The 19,398-nt window shown below is 53.9% G+C and overlaps 1 protein-coding gene across 6 annotated transcripts in view; it reads right to left on the minus strand.

Annotated features, from left to right (window-relative positions):
* Positions 1-19,398, minus strand: part of LOC309445924 (rho GTPase-activating protein 39-like) — a 54,389-nt gene that overhangs the window by 24,271 nt on the left and 10,720 nt on the right. For 5 of the 6 annotated variants that reach the window (XR_014185380.1, XR_014185381.1, XM_082065211.1 and 2 more), the window contains exon 2: positions 2,028-2,426. Coding sequence is in view for 4 of the 6 variants with exons in the window: in XM_082065211.1 (XP_081921337.1) it covers positions 2,028-2,426 (399 nt within the window). In the remaining 2 variants the exon portion in view is untranslated. Of the gene's footprint in view, positions 1-2,027; positions 2,427-17,024; positions 17,569-19,398 lie in introns of those variants that run through there. The other variant, XM_082065214.1, reaches the window with a different exon arrangement.

Consider the following 19,398-nt stretch of genomic DNA (forward strand, 5'->3'; position numbering starts at 1 on the left):
GTGCTCAGTCTCCTGCTTCCGAGAAAGCAGCTTCCACAGGGAAACGCTGTTGGCTTATGGGTGTGAGGGTCTGGAAGAGCCTGGCACGTCCGAGCAGCCTGTCAGCTCCCAGCGAGCTCCACTCACACCCTTCCCAGCACTTGCCTTTCAACTAAGCTTGTTGCACGCTCAAAGTGCCCCGAGATCACTGCGAAACCTTTGAATTGGGATGGAGGAGGACGTCTTCCCGCTCCCCTTCCCTACAGGAGAACTTGCAGTGAAGCCCAAGATGCTGCCTGGGACCAGCCCGGCTGCAAAGAAAGGTAAAACAAACCCTTCCCACGCCGTATCGCTTCCCCACCTCCCACATGAGGGTCCTGCGTGGGGTCCTCCCTGCCGAGCGGGCCAGAGAGCGGAGGGGTCAGAGCTGCCATCGCTTATCCCTCAGACACAGCGCTCCCCGGAGTGAGGAAGAGGAGGCCACATTCCCCTCCCGAGAGCAGAATCAGAAATATTCTGGTCCCCGTGGAGCTCAGGATACTTTGTGCCCTGTGCAAGGCTCTTGCACTCGCTCCTCTGGAAACACGTAGTTTGTCGGCGCCTGCCCCAGGTGCCCCAGAGCGCGGGGCTGTGGAGGGACAAGGAGGGGAAGCCAGTTGGCTCATGGCAAACCCCAGTGCCTGTGGCTCACCTGTGGTCACTGGTGTGGACCGGAGGGAACTGGGAGCTACTGGGGTTCAACTTAAGGTGTTTCTCAATGTTCAGGTTTCTCCCAGCAAAGCAGGGATCAACCTCTGGATGGGTCTGTAGCTCAGAGGGGCAGGAGCCACTGGAAACATCACAGGCCCCAGTAAAGCTCTGGGCTCTCTCTGGTGCACTTTATGTGCATCACCAGCATCTTTCAGTCACACAGGACTGAAGTGAATACAGTAGCATCTCACAAGTGCAGCAGACAAGTGGTAAACCTCAGTTCAGGGGGCTCTAGAGCATGTATTTTCCAGAATCGCCCATCCTACACGGTTTTCATCACCTTGGCTTTTCTCTTCTCTTGCCACCAGCACCAGGCACACAGAGAGGCAACCGCAATCCAAACCCCAAGCTGTTAAGCCTGGCTCACTGCAAGCCCAAACTGGGGACCAGGAGCGCTGGGGTGGATGGCAGGAGAGCCGGGCTCACCCGGGCTCTGCTCCGGCCCTGGGGGAGTCACCTCTCCTCAGTGTGACCCAACCCGCGCACTGCACGGCCTCCCTGGCTGCCAGCACCACGTTCTGCAGGGCAGGATGAGGCCCAGACGGGGCAGGAGGAGGCAGGGAAGCCCTGGGCAGTGCCCCAGGTGGACAGGCTGGCCTCACAGAGACTGGAGAGGAGATGCTTTTGTGCAGTTGAAGCTGGCAAAGTTTCAATACAAAAAAAAAAAACCAAACCTGATTGTTGTCAGACTGGTTTGAGTGTAAGAAAATCTCTTAGCCAAACAAAATAGCATCCCGTTATTGTTCTTTCATTTCAGGCTTGATATGAGCAAATAACTGTGCCCAGGAGCTCTGTCCCTGCAGCCCCACGTCCCGCCCTGGCCAGAGCTGCAAGCACACGGGGGCAGCTGAGCGAGCAGGCAGGGAAAGAGCCAGAGCAGCCGGGCTCACCCACACCCTGAGCAGCCAAACCCCTTGCACGGCAGCTCAGCCGTCCCAGCAAACCCCACCATGAGTGCCCAACAGAGCCCTCGTCACTGTGTGACTCTCCCACCCGTCCCTCTCCTTATATTTAGCACAAAGGGCTTTGGAGCAACTATTATCTTCTCATGTGTGTTTTTACGGTGCCCCACGCAAATGCGGCCTGGCCCAGACCAGGGACGTTCAAGTGGTACCGCAGAGGTGAAAGTGGACGGCTGTACCCCGGGAAGAGGGCAGGCGGTGGTGCCAGTGTCCTGGCAGCACTTCACCCCTCTCAGGGCAGCGCAGCTTTCCAGCCCTTCTGCAGGGCAGCCAGCGCCTGCTGGCAACTGAAGCCACCCATCGGATGTAAACAGAGAAGGCTACAGCTCTCCCTACCTGCCAGGGTCTTTCCTCTTCTCCGCAGCGCAGTCCCCCTTGCCCTTCTCCATCTCCTGCAGGAGGGCCATTTGGATGGGGGTGCTTCTGCCATCGCTGCCGGCGCTGCCGCGGTGCTGCCGGCCCCGGCAGTCGGGCTGGGAGCTGCGCTTCATGGCCTGGAGCTGCGCCAGGGGCACGATGTCGCAGCCCTGGGGCCGGTGCCACACCGTCTGCTGCGTGATGGCATTGTAGTAGTAGAAGCGGTTGTTGTTCTGGTCAAAGAGCTCCCACCACTGCTTCTGGTCTGACTGGCGCACCTTCAGGTTGGGAGGGGGCTCCCAGCCGCACTCGCCGGTGGTCAGGTTGACGTACATCCGCTCCTGGGAGCGGGGCTCGATGATCTCCACCCAGTCCGAGCTGCAGGGACATGAGAGCCGTGTTAGTCTGGGCCAGAGGCTTGAGGCAAATGGGTTGTCTGGGAGCCCTGTGGAGCTGCTGCCTCTGGGCCAAGCAGCGCTGTTGCAGATCAAAGTGCTGCTTCGGGCCACTCAGCGATCTAACAAACTCAGGGGAAGACGACGGAAGGGTTTGAGACAGGGCTGAGCCAAAGCAGCAGCTCCCTGGCACAGGGAACAGGAGGTCACCCCCCCAGCCTGGCCCTGGTGTCAGCTCACACCACGCTCCACCCCAGGACAAGTGACACAGGGCGGGCGAGCATGACCTGCTGATGCTCTGGTAACTCCCATCGAGGGCTGGTGCGATGGCAGGAGAGCCGGTGCCTGGCGAGATGCACAGGGGAACTCGCTCTCGGGAGCGGGGAGGATCTGCAAAGCAGGATCTGCTCCTTTCAGGAGCTACGCCCTGCTGTTAATGCCACCGCGGGAGACCAAAGCCCTGGCTCCCGACAGGGCGGGCAGCCGGCCCACGCGAGCGCTGCCTGCCGGCTCACACACTGCGGGGCTGGAGGGGACCTCTGGGGCACCCGGTCCCTGCTCAAAGCCCACACTTGCTTGACCAAAAGATAAATGCGAGGAAGTGACCGGTAGACGAGACCAACTCCATTGCAAGCTCTTCCCTCCTCCCTCAGGTGATGAGACAAGGCTCTCAGAAGCCCCTTGGGGTAAAGGGCGGGCAGGGCCAGGCACGGATCCATGACCCGTGCTGGCGCAGCCCAGGGCTCAGCGAGAGCCACGGGCAGTGCTGCAGGGCTGGTTTTCAGACAGATCGGCACGATGGTTTTGTAGCAACAGAGGGGTTGGGCTGCACAGCCCTCACACATGGCACACCAGCCTTTAACATTGACACCCCTACCCCAAATAGCCAGCCCAGGTGAGGGCAGAGGAGCTCAGCAAGGCCAATGCCTCCATGATGCTGTAGCCAAAACCACTTTGGCTGGCCCAGGTAAACAGAAGGGGTGCGAACACCAGCAGGGTCTCCTCCCACCGGGGAGAGACGCTGCCACTAAAGCGATGCCACCCCTGGCTCCAGTGTGCAGCTGAAGACAGAAAAAACCTACGCAGGCTCCCCAGCTCCTCCCCACACCCCCAAGTCCTGGCCCCCCACCCGCCTCCTCTGCCCCGTGTTGGGGGAAGCTGCAGGAAGAGGATCCCATTTAACTCAGAGTATTTTTGTTATTAATGAAAGCCATATGAAGAGGATGGGTCCTGGGTCAGAAGGGAGATCCGCTGCACCCCCCCACAGCTGCACCCCCCCACAGCAGCTGGGCTGCTGGTGGAGCGGGTTTAATAGCACATCACAGCTCCCCACTAGGAAAACTGCTGGTGTATTCAATGCTGAGCAGCCTGGCAGGCACCCCTAAAATGCAGGCTGCTCCTCGATTCTTTGAGGATGCAAAATTGATAGGTATTATGTCAGTTCAACCCAAAATAAACCTGAATCGCCCCAAAAAGGTGCAATTCTCCTCATCACAACATCTACCACTGATGCTGACCACGCAGCCTCACAGAGGGCTGATGGTCATTTGGAGATGCTCACCCGGGCAAAGGCCACTTTTTTTGTGGCAAGGTCCATTTTCAGCCCGATCAGCTCGGCCGGCCCAGGCTGTCACCACCACAGCCGTTCCCACCGGTGCAACAAGCAGCCGGGACCTGCGTGCTCTCCTTTCCCCAGGGCACCGACTCCTGCTGGGCTCCCACCACAGGGCACTGCCAGGAAAACTCCGTGTCTAGAAAACACTTGCTTTGCTGTTTGGTATTTTTTGGTCAAAACTGGGTCAGTTCCCCTATTTGATTTCAGGTGCAACATGAACAGCCGCGCCAGCACCCCATGCCATGGCTCGGGGTGGGAATTAAAGAGCCAGCCTGATTATTACCACATAGTTGCAATGTCAAACCACAGGCACAGGAACAAATGGGCAAGGCACTGCTCTTATCAGGGGCATTGTCACCCATAAACAGGGCATGGAAGGGGAAAAGGAGGGCAGCAGCAGAGCCCAGATGAGCAGGTCCACGGGGACAGCAGTAAAGAAGTGCAGGTAGGACAAGGAACTGGCCAAGAGGGTCTGGGGGACAGTTCAGAGGGGACACAAGAGGAGCAGTGACCTCTGAGAACACCACAACTCTTCACAAGGACGGGCAGCCAGCGGGAAATGGGGCACAGGGGACTGAAGGGGGACTTGGACCAAGTGTCACACCGGCAGCTTGGGGGGGAGAGGCCGGTGCTGCTGCTGGAAGGTGGGGGCACGAAGGGCAGGGGGAGGAGAGCGGGCACTGAAGAGGAACACAGGAACAGTGCGACCCCGGCACTGAAAGCAACAGAAACACACACACAGACGAGCTTGGGAGAGAAGCAGGAGGCAGTTATGGAGTATTTGCTTGGCAAGGAAATAAACCAAAACCCTGCAAGACTCAGCTGAGCAATCAAGATGCAGCTGAGCGATCAATCTTTTTAGCATTCAAGAGCATGCTGGTTTTGATCTGTTTTGCCAACAAGCAGATTAGCAAAGCTCTGAACCAACTCCACCAGCACCGCTGCTCCTCCGCCGAGAGGAGAGGTCAGCTATTTTCTGTTAAATGCAAGCTATTGAAAATAATGAATTCTTCTCATGGCACTCGGCCGCGACCGAGCGTGTGTTTCTAACTATAGTCTTCCGTTTTAACAAGCTTACATTTATCTTTGTGTGCAAAGACACGTAAGTGGATGACTTGGGTTGGTGACCTCTTTGGTCTCCTTAAAAACTGAGGGGCTGAGGATGACTGAGGTGCAGTTTAAGCAGAGAGAGAAAAATCTGCACAGAACACATTGAAATACCAAAGAGTTTGGTAGAATCACATTCGTATGTAAAGAACAAAAAGGAAAAGCAAGGAGCACATTCCTGGAACAGGGCCAGCCCTGGGCTGCCACACAAGCCTTGAACATAACATCAGGAACTCTGGAAAGACGTGATAAACCCAGGATTGCAGAGAGATAAGACCATAACTTGGACATAAAGAAAATATTAATTCCAACTCCCTTTTGCGGGGTTAAAGAAGCAGTTTCCTGGGAATGGTTTGAATAATGCTCTTCCTGTCTGTCCCCTCAGCTCCCAGCGCTGGGTGACACAGCAGCCCCGGAGCGCACAGTGACACCCGCACCCCTGCCGTAGTTTCAGTCCATCTCACCTCCTGAGACTCAGCATCCCCAGGCGTGGGAATCCCTGCAGGGCCGCTTTGCAAATGCGGACGGAACCCCCACGGCAGCCCAAGTGTGGGGACACGCAGCCCGTCGGCATCACGCCAGCACTGGAGAACTAACCCGGTCACCGGAGCCTGCAACATGGGGGAATTTCAACAAAATCCCACCTTTCTTCCAAAAACAAACCCAGTGTGCATCCTCCTGTATTGTCAAGAGAGTCTCCTCTGTGTCCAGTGCAAATACACAAACACTTTCCATGCCTCCCAGCCTGTCAACGGCCCACAGCTCCGGCCCCAGCAGCCTGAGCCCCACCTGCCTGCAAAGGCCCTTGCCTTGGGCACGCTGATTTTTTGGAAGGGTGGCAGGGCCATGGGGGGGCTCAGTCCCCAAGCACCAGGCTGCTGGGCAGGGGGAGGACACACAGTGCAGCAGGCACACAAAAACTGGGAGAAATACAGAGGTTTTTGTGCAAAATTGCAGCTGATTCAGGCAAACAGGTTTGTTCCCACCTGAAGGCTCAGCCCCTGCAGGCAGCAGCTTGTTTCCCATCAAGTGGTGTAGGGCAGAGCAGTAAGATGCACTCTGTCCTGCCAGCCTCTGGCACAGAGGTGCTCGACATTTGCAGACTTTGCTCCTTCAAAAACAGCTGGGGTCCCTCTGGCTGCCACTCCTGCTTGGCAAAGCCTTGGGATTAAATATATATATTTTTTAAAGGGTATTTCAGCCTGCAAGAACATCCTGCTAGCATCTCCTGGTTAGATCTTCTCACAAAAACTATAAACGTTAGTGCAAGTCCAGGAAAGAATAAAATAGTTTCAACTAAAGAGAAAGGAGCAAGACTAGAAATGGAAGGGACAGAAACAGAAAAGCCACTTACGGGTAGACCTGAGAAACACCAAGAAGTTGAACAGCCGCCACTCCACGGCAGAGCTGGGTTTCTCGCCACCGTCGCCGAAGTGGCACCACAGCCTGGGCAGCCACACGCGGTCCCTGGACACCACGAGTTCTTCACAAGGCCAGGAGAAGATAAGAATAGTAGAGCTGTTTTCTCAGCTGAGCTGTCAGCTCGAGAGCCGCGCAATGTGACCACCCAGCCGTCTACACGGAGCTTCTCTCGGCTCACCCCGTGCCTGCTGCTCAGCGCCAGCTCCGGGAGGCACCTGCTGGCCAGGGGAGGCTGTGGGGAGCTCCGCAGCCAGCACAGCCCTGGGGGGCTGCAGGGACAGCCCTCTCAGCTTGAGCCCCCGTTTCACTCCCACGGTATGTAATTTTTGGAATTCTGTGCTCCAAGCCAAGATCCCACCTCCTTACCACACTTGTCTCCTTCAGGATGAGCCCCGCAGAGAGCTGGGGCCCTATGAAGTCCTTCTTGACCAAACATGACTCCATAACGAGTGGGATCTTTGAAGACTTCAGAAAGCTCTTCCTTCAGGAAACAGGAGCCTGAACAGAGCCAGGGTATGGCTTGGTGTTCAGGATCGCAGAAGGATGGACAGGGGACCCTCCTGGGCAGCAGGAGACTGAAGAATTTGAGGGGCCAGAGGACAATGTGACCTTTATGAGTGTTGATGCTTCCCTTTACCCCATCTCTGTACCTTGCATGGACCAGGTGTTGCTCCCGTGCCCTGCGTGGGGCAGCCACCCTGCTGTGTCCTTGCACAAAGAGCTGCAGCTCTCTGCCCGTGGCTCCAAGCCAGCGCTGCTGAAGCCTCTGAGAAGCCCCAGGACTGGGCAAATCCCATCATCAGAGGTCACCTAACTGAGATGTGTCAACGCCAAGACTAAGTGCCTATTTAAGTGTCCTCCTTGAGGACGAGGAATGAAGAGTTTGGCCAACAGACACACACAGAGATTGAAGCACAGCTCTTGGAAACAAGTCAGGCTGTGACACCAGCCAGACGCAGGGACGTGAGTGTGGGGTCCAGGGCTCCTCTCTGCAACAAGCAGCTGGGTGATGGGGACAGGCATCTGAAATCCTCCATCCTACAGAGACAGGGAGTTCAGAGCCTCCTTCGTTTGCTGCTAACGGAGCTTACGACGAGGGGCCCATGAGAGGGAGCAGGAGCAGCCTTATGGAGAACAAAGCCATGTTTACAACCCCGAGTGCTCCAAAGGGAGGCCCCAGCAGCAGACCAAGGCAAACGAGTTAAGGAACGGGGAGCGGGTACCATCGCAGAGGCACTGAAGCTGCTGACAGCGCTGCTCCTCTGCAGGTCCAGGCTCCTGGCTGGCTGGAGAGCAGCCCAGGTTGCTAAAAACAGCTGTGCTGATGTTGAAGAGGGTCACGCTTGCCCCTTCGCCTTCTGCCACCCCAGCACAGCACCCCAGCACAGCACCCCAGCACAGCGGGTGGGCTGCCAGACAGACTCCCCTTAGAAAAACTTTGCTCAGTGCAAATGCTGAGCAGTAAAGTACAACCCACAGGTGGCTCCAGGTCGCTCAGATTTGCACAAAGCCAGGACAAGGCTGTAAAACCCATCTGCACCCTGGAGCTGCACAGGTCTAAGAAGGTCTCTAGCACCAGCTCCTCGCGGTGACGCTCCACTGGTTCACTCAGTCAATTAAGGCTTTACTCACTGCCTTCTCTCAGGGAAGTCTGGAAAAGCTGTAATTTAGATCTTAGGAAAAAAAAAATGTACCTAAAACAACCCTTTCCCCCCCCCCACGCACATATATATATCTGTATTTATTTTGAATACACATGCATCCTTCTAGCAAAAATTATAGACAAACTAAAATAAGTATAATGTCAGGCTGTCCCTGAAACTTTCCTGCTTCTGAAAATAAGCATTGTGCAAACAAATCAACCTCTGCTTCACAGGAGACGGACTAGACTGTGAAAATATAGAACAAATGGCTGCAATTGCTCAAAGCCTGAGCACGTATGCTCAGCTCCCGCAAGAGCAGCGCGGGGCAGCCCTCTGAGAGCAGAGCCCGGCACAGCAACGCGGCACGGAGAGCAGAGCGGAGCGCTGCACCGCGACCTGGGCGGGTTAGAGGCAGCACAGAGCCTGGAAAAGGCCCTATCGAGCAAAGCATCTCATTACTTTGGTGGTTTTAATTTTAAACAAGCAAACAAACAAAGTCAACCAATCAAACCCAATGACACAAAAAACAACCAAAGCCCCAAGCCTTCTGCTAAGTGGTGTTTTCAAAGAAAGAGATGCCAGATGGTGGCCTTTTGGTTGCTCAGACTCTGCTGGTTCTTGGTTCTTCCCTGGCCGTTCCCAAACTCCCCCAGCACCACCAGCTCCCATCTCACTGTCGCAAGTCTCCCCGTTCACCCCGGCTCCAGAGCAGAACCATGGCAATGGGGCAGCTCATCCTGCAGGAGCGGGTCAGGGCAGCACCAAAATTAATAGCACGTTCCTCCAAGATCCTGTCTCAAAGAGAAAGGAGGAAGACACAAGGACTTGCAGGACATGGCTGAGATCTCCTGGGGTTTCCACAACAGGACTGGGGTGGCAGAGGGGAACACTCCCCAAGGAGGACAGACACCATGCCAAGTCACGCCACAAAGATCATCAACTGCAAATAAAGCCCAGAACAGCCCCAAAGGCACAAGGTCCCACAGCTGACACCAGCACCTGAGCCTGGGGTGGGATGATGCACAGGCACCTCAGAGCAACGCACCTCAGCACGGAGAAGGGAGGGCAGCACACAAACTCCCCCAACGACCTGCACGGTCTCCATCACCCGCTTTGTGCTGAGCACCACCCACCAGCACCTGTGCAGCCCCACCGGCAGCATCAGGCTCGTATTGATCCGGACCTGAAACCAGCCCCAGGTCAGGGCCAGGGTCACACAGAGCACCCACAGGCAGGGAACACGGAGGGGAGTGAAGGACGGCTCGCCCCCACGACATCCTCCATCCCTCCTCCACAGGACGGGGCTTCTGCAACAGAGGGAAGAGCAAGGGACAGAAACCATCCCCATTTTCATGGCTTTGGGACAGAGCACAAAGGACCTGCTGGATGGGCCCTAGAAGAGCAGGATGAGAGCAGGTACCAGGGACATGGGCACAGTCACCAGCGGACTGCACAGACCAACGCTACAGGAAATTGCACCTGAGGGCAGGAGAAGGAAAATCCACTCCCATATAAAAAATGTCGACGATGCAGACAGGACACAGCTCTGCCTGGGCCCGCACAGCCGGGACAAGCACCAGCTCTTGCCATAGCTCCTGTATCGGAAGGGCAGAGTGGACCCACTGCTATGCCCGAGGAGACCTGCTGCTCCCTTGAAGGCCAAGAGCACCTCATTTCTTTCTGTCTTCAGAAGGGTGAGCACCTCAGACTGCACCGTGGCCAGGGACCGGCTGTGGCCACTGCAGCCTGGACAGAGCGTGAAAGACACAAGATGTAAAAGCGTTCGGCATGAAAAAGGTTACGGGTGCTTCCCTCTGCTCTTCCTAAGGGTCCCCAAGCTGGCCAGGGACACGGATCCTGCTGGACAGTTTCTCCTGCAGATCTGTCCCAGCCACCCCAGGGGTTTTATGTGACCAGAGAACAAAAGCGCTTCTGGAGATTGAGCCTCAGGCCACAGAGCAATGAGCCACTTTCCTTGGGCTACAGGATCTGCCTGGACAACCCTTCCGGCCCTCGAGCTGCCCGCACAGCACCTGCGGGATCTCGTGCAGCACCACAGCTGGAGTTGTTGCTTTGCACATCAGAGCACAGCCCAAACCCCCAACACAGCCTCCCCAGAGCTCTGCTTTGCCCCAGACACAGCGGCACCTCCTAAGCCCAGTGAAGGCTTCGGCAGAGTCATTTTTCCTTTTAAGGGCTGAGCATTTGAGAAAGAGTTTCAGAAGCAAAAAAAAAAACTGTACTGGCAGTTTTCATCCCGTCTCTCTCATTCCAAAAAGAGAGAGGAGACAGAGAGAGCACAGAGGGAATGGAGCTGGTGAGGGGCTGGAGCACAAGTGTGATGGAGCGGCTGAGGGACCTGGGGGTTCAGCTGGAGAACAGGAGCTGAGGGGAGACCTTCTGATCTCTGAACTGCCTGAAAGGAGCTTGGAGCCAGGGGGGTCGGGCTCTGCTCCCCAGGAACAAGCGCCAGGAGCAGAGGAAACGGCCTCAAGTTGCACCAGGGGAGGTTGAGGTTGGATGTGGGGAACAATTTCTTCCCCAAAGGGCTGTGGGGCATTGGAACAGGCTGCCCAGGGCAGTGCTGGAGTCACCATCCCTGGAGGGGTTTAAAAGGTGTTTAGACGAGGTTCTTGGGGACATGGTTTAGTGATAGTTAGGCTAGGTTATGGTTGGACTCGATGATCCTGAGGGTCTCTTCCAACTGAAATGATTCTATGACTCTATGAAAACGTGCTGTGTGGATCCACAGCCCCATCCAAACCCCAGGTGTCAGAGGGGAGGCAGCACGGGGCAGGTTTGGTGCCACCGCAGGGTCACTGGTGCCTCGGGGGGGACTGAGGCCCGAAGCAGCCCGGTGCTGCCCCCCAACCTGTGCGGCCACAGGCTGCAGCAAACCCAGGACACATGGTCTGGTCTGTGATACCAGAGGCGCTGTGCTTTGACAGCAACTGCATCCCACCTCAACACCATCATAACCAAACTCTGCCCAACACTAGGGAAAACCTCAATTTTAGCAATATTCTAGAGAATAAATACTTCACAGCTGCCAAGTGAAGGCATTACAGGATGACCTGTGAGTTCAGCAACAACCGACCATGACAGCTGGGATGTATCCTGCCCTCTCTCCATCCCTGGGTGCTGCCCCTGAGCTCAGCCCCAGGGCAGCAGCCTGACACCTTCCCAATGCTCCCAGAGGCAATGCCCCCACTGTCAGGGAGGATTTGTACAGGCACATACACCATAAGCATGGCTTGATGGGCATAACTGTGGCCATCATGCCTGTACACAGCCTCACCAAAGCAGGCAGCAGGTCCTCATGCGAGGCCATCATCAGCTGCCCCAGCCAGATGCTTCCAAGTGTGCAAACCTCGGCAGTACCCAAGGTCACACATCTGCTTTCTCCTCATAGGATCACAGAATGGTTTGGGTTGGTAGGACCTTCCCAGCTCCCCAGTGCCCCCCCTGCCATGAGCAGGGACATCTTCACCAGCTCAGGGTGCTCAGAGCCCCGTCCAGCCTGGCCTGGGATGTCTCCAGGGATGGTTCAGCCACCACCTCTCTGGGTACCTGGGCCAGGCTCTCACCACCCTCAGGGGCAACAATTCCTTCCTCATGTCCAGCCCGAATCTCCCCTTTAAGTTTTAAACCATCACTTTGTGTCCTGTCCCACCAGGCCCTGCTAAAAAGTCTGTCCCCGTGTTTATTATCAGCCACTTTAAGTACAGAAAGGCACAATAAGGTCTCCCCACGAGCCTCCTCTTCTCTAGGCTGAACACCCCAACTCCCTCAGCCTTATGTCTTCTTGGGCAACCAAGTTAAGACAGATGCTTCCAGCCAGAGCAAAGCTGGGCTTTATCCCCCTCTGGGAGTGTGTGCGGGCACAGAGTCACACAGGATCTACCCAAGATGGGACCCAAAGCACCCAAGAGCCTCCCAGTGTGAACGTAACCCTACAGTTAGGCCTGCACTGTTCCTGTTTTTGTCAGGGGGATGGACACATAGCAAGAGGAAGGGATGGAGTCGGAGCCCACACATGAGTCTCCCGTTTTCCCGATGAGCCCTGGCACCGCAGGGAACCTGCTGATTGAAACTGTGCTCAGTGACCAGAAACCTGAGCATGGCTTGGTCCTGCTGCCTCTAAGTCCGCCGCACCTCCCACCAGCCGCTGAACAGACGTAAATCAGACCCAAGCAGGGCGACATTTCCCAGTGCTGACAAGTCTGCACCCACAGCCAAAAACGTCACCCTGATACGGCTGCAGGGAATGAGGTGGAGAAGATACACCTGCCAAAGGATGAAGGGCAAAAGCCCAGAGCCCTGGAGAATCAGCACACACCAAGTGCTCTCCCTATCCCAAAGCAAGTAATGTCACACAGATGATATCCCTGCTATGTCAAGGACACGACAGCACACCGCTGCCCTCTCTGCCATTCTAGGAATTACTGACAAAGGTCCTGATTTATCTAGTTTGCTGCCCAGCTGCTTCAGGACTGAGATTTACTCTTCACAACCTCCTATATCACTCAGTACCGGTTCTGGGGACTCCTCCCAGCCTTGCCACAAAGCCCCTGCAGCCGGGGCCCTGCAGCTGCTGCCCTGGCCGGTGCCACAGAGAGCAGCCCAGGAACAGGAGGCTCCACAATCAGAAGCTGTTCTGGAAAAGCTGCCCCACCACATCAACCCAGCAACTGCTCCACCGCCCCGGCAGCAGCCACATCACTCACATCGCACCAGGAACACGATTCTGCAGCGTTAACTCCGCAGCTGACGGGCTTTCATTATGTCTGTGCGTGGATAGATCATTCTGGGTGTAGTGAAACCATGGGAGGCATTGCATGGCCACAAACACACTGCAATGCTACGGGGTGTACAGCTTCTCCATACAGGAGGGCAAAAGAAGAGCTATTTTTGTACCACCTTCATTGAAGGGGAGAGAGAGCCCTGGCAGACACACTGGATCAAAGCAAACAGCCGAATGCCAGAGGCTCGTTTACACCAGGCACAGAGATGTTCGTTTGCTACACGAAGGAACGCTGAGCAACACAGAGAAAACATGTACAGGGGTTTCTAAATGGTGCTGGTGAGCGAAGACCGGGAAGACAGGAACAGAAACCTACAAAGCCAGGAACAGGAAACCCATCAGCTGGTACCTCGGGATGAGCAGCCGCCTTGGCAAGAGCACACAGGGATGGGGCTGAAAGCGCCTCTTGAGACACCCACCTCAGGTCTAAAATTACTCCACCAGTCCATAAAAAACCCACCACAACCTCAGCTCTTCTAAAGGAGGCGCAGGAGGCGGCAGTGCTGGGGACAGGAGCGCAGCCAGGCTGTCATTAGGGGCTGAGCAACAGGCCAGGCCGGGCACCAACAGCCGGGGCACCGCTGGTGACTCCCTGCAAACAGCTGGGCTGCAGAGCATCAGGCTTTCCAGCACCCGTCTGCAAAGCCACATATCTGAGGCAGCGACATTCCTAAATGCGTGGCATTAGCAAAATAATGGCCCTCTGTCTCTCTTCATTTAAAGGGCTGCCAGTCATTTATTAGCTGAAACACAGAGGCCCTTGAAAACTCAGGGACGACACAGACGCAGTTTGCAAGGGACGGGGTTATTTCTCAGCTTGCAGAGCCCACAAGACACTGGTGGCTGAAAGTACAAAACAAAGATAACAGTGTTTCATCACAACTTTTTTAGGCCATTTCATTCTTCAGAAAATCTCCCCGGCTGCAGCTGTCTCTGCCAGCTCTGTTGAAAAAACTAAGCAGGAACAAATGCAGAGAAGCTCTTGAAAGTATTAGCTGTCCGAGCTTGTTAAGCGTGACTCAAGTTAACCGCTACAATGCCGGGATGGAAGAGGAATTTGGCAGCAAGTCAAAGCAATAGGAAACACGGAGTCCGCAAATGAATAACTCTCTGCTGCGGCCCGAGCTGCCATCAGGAAACTCATCCCAACGGGACTCCATGCAGAGGAGCCGCTTCAGAGCCGCCTTCTTCCCCAGCCCAGAGCACACTGATTTCCTCTGGCAAGGGAAGACAGGCAGTAAATAAATAGCCGAAAACCCTAGCCACAGAGTTCATAAACCCTTCATAAAACAATAAGCAAAAAAACCCCTCTTTTTCCATGAGAAGTTAATTTCTTACGTTTGGTTTGCCTACAGGAGTTGCTGAAGGAAAGGCGCATGGTTCCCTGCTCCACGCACACTTCCAGCTCCACACGCTCACCTATCAATGAGTGAATTAGCCGTATGGAATAAAAAACACAGCCCATGCTTGATTTTTTCCATTGTTTTTAATTCTGATGTATTAAATCATGACAAACGCTTCCTCCGAAAGGAAAGGCGTGTTGAAGTGTTGCCCCAAAGTGACATTCTTTTCTCTGATCGCCTCCAAAACATTACGGTGTGGGTAGGAGTCACATCCCGTGATTTCAACCTCTGCTTTGTGCGCTCTACACTTGCGTCCATAAGATTAGCAGTGACTATAGTAACACCTTCAGACTCCAGATAAACAAAAATACTAGTTATGTGTAGTTCTGGTGCTTTGTCATTAACAAGATCTGGCTTGATTTAATGAGAAACAAAGACAGAGTCACTCAAGCTTGCTTTAAAATGCAGTCACAGCCTTTTTAACATTGAACATCTCCGCAACCTCACATGCCAGAACAAAGCATGCTTAGTTAAAGCCCAAAATCTGCCTTTGCTCTCACCATGTCAAAGAAACAAAGGTGGGATTAACCTTCCTGAGAGTCAGCAAGAAGCTGGTTATTGGCGACTGACACAGTTATTCACCACAGGCTCTCAAAAATCACCTCGGTTGTTTCTCGGGGATGCCAGGAGCTCAGTGGGTGAACCCACGTCACAGTGCTGCCCCCGGGAGCCGCAGCCCCAGCAGCATCGCCAGTGGTACCGTGTTCAACGGACCCTCCCGAGAAACAGCTACAGCAGAGTCGAAGAGGGATGCGGTCGCTCCTTGTGGACATGGCTGAATTATTTCTTGCCTTGGACCAACCTTTTGCAGGGCGTACGCTCATTTCTGCAGCGAGATTGTAAGGATAAAAGATTCCATGTTTTCACTACATCCTTTTCTTTCGGTTATGGTGGTGGGCTGTCAACCAGTGGGCCAGGAGATGTGGGGAAGGGTGATGTCAAAGACAGTGACATCAGAAGAAGCTGCAAGACTTGAAAGCACGAGAAACTAAGGAAAATCAGAGTGCTTGGAGAGTGGCTTCCTTTTAACTCCTGGGTTGGTGAGGAAAGGGGGCAGGGAGGCGCCCACAGTTAACAGCGACACTTGTGCAGCAGAAAGGCAAAGTCCCCAGGGGAGAGCAGAGCGGCTGCAGAACAGCACATTCCTCTGTGGGGATTAAACCAGACAACTGCACAGTTGTGACTTGCGTATGACCAGAACCAGAGCTGGGGACAGACTCGGCACCCCGTCCTCCCCCGTCACAGACACTCGGGCTCCAGAGGAACCGCCGGCATCAGCAAAAGCCCAAGTCTCACCTTTCCCACAGCTCCTCATTCAGGTGCCAGCAGACCTGGTGCTGGTATTTCTGACACTTCCAGCCCAAGGGAGATTCACACGAGTGTGCTAATGCTGCTGGGAAAAGGTGAATGTGCACTTGGGGGTTTTAAACACAGCTATCTATGCCAAGAACAGTTGAACCGCAAACCTGAATACACAGGGTTTATCTTGCTTATATGACCAGGAGATAAATAAAGAAATCGTGCAGACTGAAGCCTGACCCAGATCATGTTTAATTGGCAGCAGGTTCTCCCCTTGACCAAGTCAGCCTGAAATAAACACTTAAGCTTCTGTGCATAGCTGGAAGAGTAAATATGTGTCATCTGTTTGTCCTGGTCTAAGGGGATTAAAAAAAAGGTAATAAAAAATTCAGACTGAGCTTTCTTATAAATAGCACAAGAGAGACAGCCCAGCTTGGTTCAGGAGGCGGCTGCAGAGCTGGCAGCACCAGACAGGATCTCCAGAACAAAAAAATCCAGGAAATCCCCAGTGTCACTTCTCCCTACAATTGATTTAAAATGAGCTTATCCCTCGCACTTGGTACATGAGGAAGAAGAAACTTCCTGGCTACGAGGGGGGAAAACACAGTTATTAATAGCACCACAATGAGCAAGTATCAGAAGTTATGTTGCAGCCCTGGAAGATCTTGGCTGGATCTTGAAAATATCTGTTGCCATGGCAGTAATTGCTATACATGGTAACAGCGAACAGTGGTGTGAGAACAATTTGCTTTTTGATTTGGTGCCCAAAACAAGTTCCTTTTGTTTTCTCTCACCAAAACCCCAAGCATTCATTAGCTTGTGTTCAGCCCAGAACGGAGCTTTTCACTTTCAGCAGTGGCAGGACGGCAGCAGAAAGGGGCAAATCCAGAAGGATGTCCCAGCAGGCGGTGCTCTCCCTGTCCTCCCTTTACAGCACAGCCAACGCACTAGGGCAAACATCTGGACCACATTCAACTATATTTGATGTCCACCTAGACAGTTCTCATCTGCCTCCAGCACACAGTACTTGCTACTGAAAAAAAAAGGAAAAAAAACACAGAGGCAATTATTGTACTTCAGCAGGAGGAAGAAAGAACTTCTCTGAGACGGGATGACCAGACACTCGACATTCAACCTGACAGTGGTGTCATGACCTGTCCGTGCTGTTTTCTGCTCCTTCTTTGCCGCTCACAGCCTCCTCAGCGCTGCCGAACGCGGCCGATGCCGTCACAGAAACACTTGTCACCCCCAACCTCATTGCTGAATTTCAGCGCTCAGGATTTCTTACCTCGCTTGCTCAGAGCCCGTCACTGCGCACGCGGATCCCAGCACGCTCCTCCCCAGCCATCGCTGTCATCGCCTCTTCTAGGTCACACACAACACAAATGCTGCGAGCAGCAGGTCCCAGCCTGGCTCCCCGAGGAACTTTCCTCCACCGCCAAGCCTGACAATCCTCTCTGGTCCTCGTAGCCTGTCTCCAAACCACCTCTTCACCCCCGAATCGCACAACAGACTTTTCTGGGGTACCCTGTGCAGAACCACTTCAGAAAGGTGCACTGGACCACCGCCGTGTGCTCCCAAACACCTTCCAAGTAAGTACTGATGGAGTCACGTGGCTCAGCTTTGGTCTACAAAACCACGCCGGCTCTTCTGCACCACGGCATATCTCTGTGCCCACCTAATGCTGGTTTCTGGGAACTCTGAGGAATGGGTGACACTGCCCCTCCATCCTCCCTACAGCTGGGACAGCAGGAGAGGTGGGTTGGCAGAGCACATGAGCCCGGTCAGACCCTCTCTCCATCCTCCTCATTCCCCAGAATCCATGTTGGTGTGATGGATGCTGAGGGCACATCCCGGGCTGCTCTTCCCAGTACCTGTTTCAGATTGGTTGTCCCTAAGTTTACCCAAGTGCTTTTTGAACCTGCTGATGCCTTTTGCATCCACAACCCCCAGGACAATGAATTTGGAGGTTCATCACACATTCTGTAAAATAAAAGTACTTCCCTCTACCTGCTTCAAACTGATCTCCTATAGGTTTCATCAGGTGCTCCTGGTTCTAGAGTCACAAGACTTGGTAGATAAAATTCAATTTACTCAGTGCCTTCACGATTTTGTATACCTTGGTCATATGCTATACCAGGCTTCTATTCCACACCAAACAGTCACAAACTTTTTTCTCTCTCCTCATAGGGCAGCTGCTCTGTCCCTCAGTCATTTTAATTGTCTTCCCCACAGCCTCTTCAACACCACTGTCCTCGAGGTGCAGAAACCAGAACTGCATTAGCCCCCAGGACATGCACCAAGGTGTTACAGAAGGTCAAAATGATGCTCCCTGCTTTGTTATTATCTCCTCTGCCAACAGTGACCAAAATTCATTGGCTTTTTGGCTAACAATGCACAGTGAGCTGGTAATTTCAGAGAACTGTCGATGATGACTCTCAGCTCCTTCCTGACCTGCAACCACCAGTTCCAGGTTCAGCATCATACAGGTCTGGAGTAGACAATTTTCCGTTAAGGTTACCCCACATTCTCCTACACTGAAGCTCATCTGCCACATATTTGTCCACTTGCTCAGTTCTGTGAGGTCCTTCTGGATTCCCTCACCTCCAATGGGACATTCAGGAGTTGAGGATCCTCTGCAAACCCGGGGATTTCACTGCACCCCCTGTGCCCGAGGTCACCGATCAGATGAATCCAGTCCCAGCACCAGTTTGCGGGGCCTCGCAGCCGACTCTTACCTGAACAACGACCACTAAACCCGACCCTTTGCATCCCGTGCTTCCGCCAGCTCTTGGTCCAGAACAAGATTTCCCTCCAGGCCCATGGTGACTTAGTTTCTTAAAAGCCTTTGGTGGAGAATTCTGTCAAAGGCTGTGTGAAAACCCAGTTCTACGATATCTATTGATTGCGCCCACCAAGCTCCAGCAGGACCCAAGGCCGGGCTTGCCCTCTGAAGCCGGTTCCAAGGAGCCGTGCTTGGCCATGCCTTCTGAGGTCGGACACCTGGGTCTGTGGTCCCCAGGGTCCCCTCCAGCCCTCCCAGCAGCACACCTGGCACAGGTATTGAGCCACCTGATGTGTACGAGCCCCCCCAATTTCCCCAAGAGTTAAAAATGCCATCATGTTCACCACCATCCGTTTCTGCAATACCAAGGGCACTTCAGCAACAGGATACACACAAAAGTATCTCAGCAATTTCAGATCTAAGATCCTGCTGCACTCTTGAGTAAACGCTATCTGTTCCTTACAGTTTCTTATCAGTTCCTCTGTTTGCTCTAAAGTTATTTCTACTGACATTCAATGCGAGACGGCTCCTCAGACAGCTCTTCTGTAGCGAGCTTGTACTTTGCAAAGTTACAAAGCTCCTCCACAGGAGTCAAGATGGCCAAAAAATGGTTTAGATTTTTCTGTGATGGCTTTATCTTCCATGCCTCTCACACCTTGATCTCTTCTGCTGCCCGTTACCAAAAGGTTTCCGATGCATTTGAAAATGAACCATATTTGGCAAATTCACTCTTCAAAAGTCTTTTTCTAGCCTGCCTTATTTTAATTTTACATGTAATCTGCCGTAATATATACTTTTTGGGGAGTCTTGTGTGGATACAGCTTCCCTTTTTTGACCAACATCATTCTCACTTGGCTGGTTTTCCTTCCCCTGTATG

This window comes from Streptopelia decaocto, assembly GCF_964273445.1.
Source record: "Streptopelia decaocto genome assembly, chromosome: 14".
Classification (NCBI taxonomy): domain Eukaryota; kingdom Metazoa; phylum Chordata; class Aves; order Columbiformes; family Columbidae; genus Streptopelia; species Streptopelia decaocto.